Source organism: Hippocampus comes, unplaced genomic scaffold, assembly GCF_001891065.2.
Source record: "Hippocampus comes isolate QL1 unplaced genomic scaffold, H_comes_QL1_v1.1 scaffold17, whole genome shotgun sequence".
NCBI classification, from domain to species: Eukaryota; Metazoa; Chordata; class Actinopteri; order Syngnathiformes; family Syngnathidae; genus Hippocampus; species Hippocampus comes.
Genome location: NW_017805002.1, coordinates 3,049,645 through 3,054,590, shown reverse-complemented (window position 1 = coordinate 3,054,590; position 4,946 = coordinate 3,049,645). Strand labels below are relative to the sequence as shown.

Sequence of the window (4,946 nt, the reverse complement as noted above, 5' to 3'; positions counted from 1 at the left end):
CCACCTACAATGCAGAGCGGACATGGCGCCAGAGAGTCACCTGCTGCGACAAACCCATATCTTAGGTAGGATTCTTGGTATTGTCTGTTAAAAGCAGATTTTGTTTTCTTCGAGGTTGTGGGCTCATCTTGGGGCTCATCAGATGCCCTTTTCCCCGTAAAAAAGCTGTCCAAGGACATCTGTTTTTCACTCATTTTCGTTAGTGGAGGCTAATTTGTGCGAATAAATGTGACGCTCACGCCCGACGTAGGGCGTGAGCGAACTAAATTTCCCACAGCACTGATTGGACAAGCAATATCTTTACAGCCAATGATGGCCAAGCGGGCGTGTCAGAACAATTCAAGTGTTGAGTCGCGTGTGTCTTACCCTCCGTGGCAGAAACTCCGTCGAACCACCGAGATCGGCTCACCGAACCCGGGGGGATGCAAAAAAACGTGAATTAACCGGGGTCAATCGAATACAGGTTAAGAACCACTGCTATTTTGAGAGTAGACAGGCATATTGTTGTGTCAAGGGGCACAGGCCAAAGTTAATTCGGCCAAAATGCGGTCATTAATAAATTATTTATTTTATTCTCTGCGGCCCGGTACCAAATGGTCCGCGGACTGGTACCCGTCCGCGGACCGGCGGTTGGGGACCCCTGATTTAGAGCATTCAATCAGCCTGCCATGCATGTTTTGGAATGTGGGAGGAAACCGGAGTACCCGGAGAAAACCCACGCAGGCAGGGGGAGAACATGCAAACTCCACACAGAGAGGCCGAAGCTGGAATCGAACCCAGTAACTCTGCACTGTGAGGTCGACGCGCTAACCACTGGCCCACTAGGCCGCCTTTCAGTGCAACTCAGTTTTATTTATAGGGCACTCAAACAAAACTGCAGCTGAAACAAAGTGTTTTCCACGAATAAAAATACAACACAGAGGACAGAGTACTTGAAATCAATAAAACAGTCAAGTAAATGCCGCTTATCAGCATTAGTTGAACCATTTTAACTCCTCAGCAGTTCATGTACTCCACTGTTTGTATATGGTGCAAGCCTGCAGAGAGACAAAATGAATACCATCCCACGGCTAGTGCCACTTATGAAAAGCTCACACTGTTTTGTCCATCCAACGAAACTGAATACAGCTCTGCCTTATGGTTTGACAATGCAAGCAGAAGTGTCACATCGGTGGGGGATGTGGGTGACTCCGCATGATTTTATTTGAGAAACTGTAGTCCTGCGGTATTTCACTCTTCTGCGCCCACACTCCAAATGAATGGTGGTTGTGCAAGTGTATCTAAATCCACCACACTGTGACCGATCAATGGGGACGAAATGCAGATCAACCCGCTTAGACATCCATTCATCCATCCATCCATCCATCCATTTTCTATCGCCTATCTGGGGTCGGGTCGCAGCGACAGTAGCTTCTGCAAGGAAGCCCAGACTTCCTTCTCCCCAGCCGCGTCTTCCAACTCATCCCACGGCGTTCCCAGGCGAGGTGGGAGATATAGCCTATCCAGTGTGTCCTGGGTCGTCCTCATGGCCTCCTGCCAGTGTGACATGCCTGGCACACATCTCCAGGGAGATGTCCAGGAGGCATCCAAATCAGATGCCCGAGCCGCCTTATCTGGCTCCTCTCAATGTGGAGGAGTTGCTACCACGACAGGCACAAACCACTTTATGGCCACAACTCCGATTGGTCGCCTCAACAACAGAGGCACGGAACATGACTCAATGTCCCCTGCCTCCCCTGGCACGCTCAGACAAATTTTCAGAAAAAGGCAGACAACAAAAGATTTTTTTAATTTACACTTGATCGGTATACAGGCACTCTAGGAAACCACCAACTGCATACGTGCATTTAAAGAGTACATTTTCCATAATATGACCACGTTATGCACGTAACGGCACATTGTTGTTCATACTGTTGCTACTTTGGTTGTTGTCCATAGACTGGCTGGACTGAGAGCCTTGGAGTTCATCCCCGCATGTGAGGCACCTCTGCCAGATCTTCAGGTACGCCGTCCTGATCTTGTGTATCTTAAAGGCATACACCACTGGATTCACAGCAGAGTTGGCATGAGACAACAGAATGCCCACGTGAAAAGCGCTCACTGGCACTGCGGCCAATTCAAAGTAGGCAACGCAGTTCAGCACGTGCAGCGGGATCCAGGAGAGGGCGAAGAGGATCAGGACCAGGGCAAGAGAGCCTGCTAGCTGCCTCTCTTTCTTCAGGTAGATGTGAGATCTGGCCTGGGACCCGTTGCCCGGCTTTTCTTTGAGGTTGCCACGAATGATGTAGAAAATGTAGCCATACAGTGCCGACATGACTAGTAGCGGTGTCAGGCTGCAGAGGAAGAAGTTGAAGTAGACCAGATAGGACATCGGGATCACGGCGATGAACTGGCAAATGAACATGGAGTTGGGAGACTCTGGGGAGGTGGTGTCTTCGTTGTGCCAGCCCAGCATGGGCGCGAAACTCAGAGGCAGAGCGACAAGCCAACATGCAGCAACCACAGACCATGAATGTCTTTGTGTTACCGTCCGTTTGTACCTGCAAACAAGACAGTATGGATGTTTCACTAGCCTGTTTTCAGTATCGTAAAGCAATACAGTATGTAATGTTGATGCGTGTTGTCGCAAATAACTTCTTTGATGAATAAAAAGGTGGTGCTTCACTTCAAGCCACTCATTCCTTGCCACAAGTCCTAATGTGCCACTGATTTTTTAATAGTAGCAATCGCAACAGCCAAAGCTAGCGAGACAAAGGGCAATTTCCATCACCATCAGCTGAATTTCATTTTCTAAGACCCACACAGATGTATGAAGACTGTGTCAGCGGCCTGACATTTCACTGTTACACATTGCGTTATTGTATGGTGTGGCCAGCAGACAGGCAAGTCAGATATTCTTGGTACATTGCCCAATTGAAAAGACAGATTCCAAAAACATGTGATTAGTGATCAATCACCCTGAAGTGTTAGATGTTTATGCAGAATAGTAAAATCTAATCTTGGACTAGTCGACTAATAGGTTCATCATCTTGCCAGCGCTCCCACTTGGCACAGTAAACTGTGCGGTTAAAAAAAAAAAAAAAAGTTTTCTCCATCCAGTGCATGAAACATGAAGTGCATGGGGGAGCCCAAGTATTATTCACACCCTATAGACAGCACTTACTTTGCTCTATATCAGGAACTCTGGTTCCTCAAGAGTCATATCCTGCCTGTTTTAGAGCTCTGTCAAAGCCTGAAATGATCATTATCAATTGAATCAGACGTGTTGGAGTACGGAGAGATCCAAAACAGGCAAGACATGGCTGTCGAGGAATCGAAGTTCCCTTCCACTGATCTATATATTTGGATCTATTTGCATAGCGCTGCTGCTTCCAGTCTATAGTCGTGAATGGCGACTTTTGCGACAACCACCATTAGACAATAGTTACAGTACATTTAGCTGTAGTGAATAAGGCAAAGTCAATCTATTCTGAGTATATCTCGTTCACTTGCTCCTTTGAGATGCATCATCAAGCTCGAACTCACTGGATGAATACCAAACCATTGCTTTTGATTGAACAACGTATTATGTCATTCTAACTCAATTTTACAAATGTTTTTTGCCCATTTTATGGCTGATACAATGGTCAAATCCAATATGGTGGATGTGCTGATATATCGCAGAAAGAAAAAATGGAATATGGATCAACCCAATTGATGTGAAATGATGTTTTTAGAGGTTGTTGTCGGCCGAAGACATACATTTTAGTGCAATTTGACATATTAAACGACATAAGCTTTTGTTTTACGCTTATGTTGAGTTTCAATTGTAGCTACAGGTACTTGAAATGTGCTACTGAACTGTCCTTGGCTCTTAATTTCAAAAACGTATTTGTTGCATATAATCCTGTGGACCTAATTATTTTCAGTAAGGCCGTAAATGGCTGTTTGCAGATAGGACTGGCCATCATCCATCCATCCATCCATTTTCTGATCTGCTTTATCCTCACACATGTGCTGAAGCCGATCACAGCCGTCTTCGGGTAGTAGATGGGGGACACCCTGAACCAGTTGCCAGCCAATCGCAGGGCACACAGAGACGAACAACCATCCGCGCTCACACTCACACCTAGGGACAATTTAGAGTGTTCCATTAACCTGTCATGCATGTTTTTGGAATATGGGAGGAAACCGGAGTACCCGGAGAAAACCCACGCAGGCCCAGGGAGAACATGCAAACACCACACAGGAAGGCCGGAGCTGGAATCAAACCTGGTACCTCTGCACTGTGAGGTTGACGTGCTAACCACTGGTCCACCGGGCCGCCCTGGCCATCATCCATCCATCCATCCATCACTGTTTCTTTCTTTTTATTGACTTAGAGATAAACAACTCAACATTTGTATTTCGCAAGCCAAAAATAGCTACTTTGATAAACTAAAATAATTTAAAAGATTTATCTTTAGAAATCGGTCCCTAAAATGGGAGTGCAAAGCCACCTACGATTGATGTGTCTCAATCTACCCTAGTGAACATGTAGTGTCAGAAACTGAATTTTGAACGAGAAAATACATGCTATGGTGTAGCAAAACCATAACCACGGGATTAGGAACAAGTATCACCATAGATCAAGGGTCCCCAACCTTTTTTGCCCCACGGACCGGTTTATGTCAGACAATATTTTCAGGGACCGGCATTTAAGGTGTGGCGGAAATAATACAACAAAATAATATGGTATGAGCTGCATGAAAACTGTGGTGTTTTCGAAATATCATAATAAACACAAGGAGCGTCTAATCTGGCCGCAACACTCCAATCGCTATGGCAATGTTTAATGCCTTCAAAATACGATACAACGCAAATTCAAAGTGCATGAAAATGACCACTCACCACAGCACCGAGCTTGATTTTCTGCAACCAGACGGTCCCATCTCGGGGTAATAGGAGAGACAATGACACCGCAAGTG

General features: G+C 45.9%; 1 protein-coding gene across 1 annotated transcript in view; it reads right to left on the bottom strand.

Moving 5' to 3' along the window:
• Nucleotides 1-1,534: 1,534 nt before the first annotated feature.
• adora3a.2 (adenosine A3 receptor a.2) overlaps nt 1,535-4,946 on the bottom strand; it is a 6,343-nt gene continuing 2,931 nt past the window's right edge. The window contains exon 2 of the mRNA XM_019857994.1: nt 1,535-2,540. Within this exon, the coding sequence (XP_019713553.1) occupies nt 1,880-2,540 (661 nt within the window). The 3' untranslated portion in view covers nt 1,535-1,879. The remainder of the gene's footprint in view (nt 2,541-4,946) is intronic.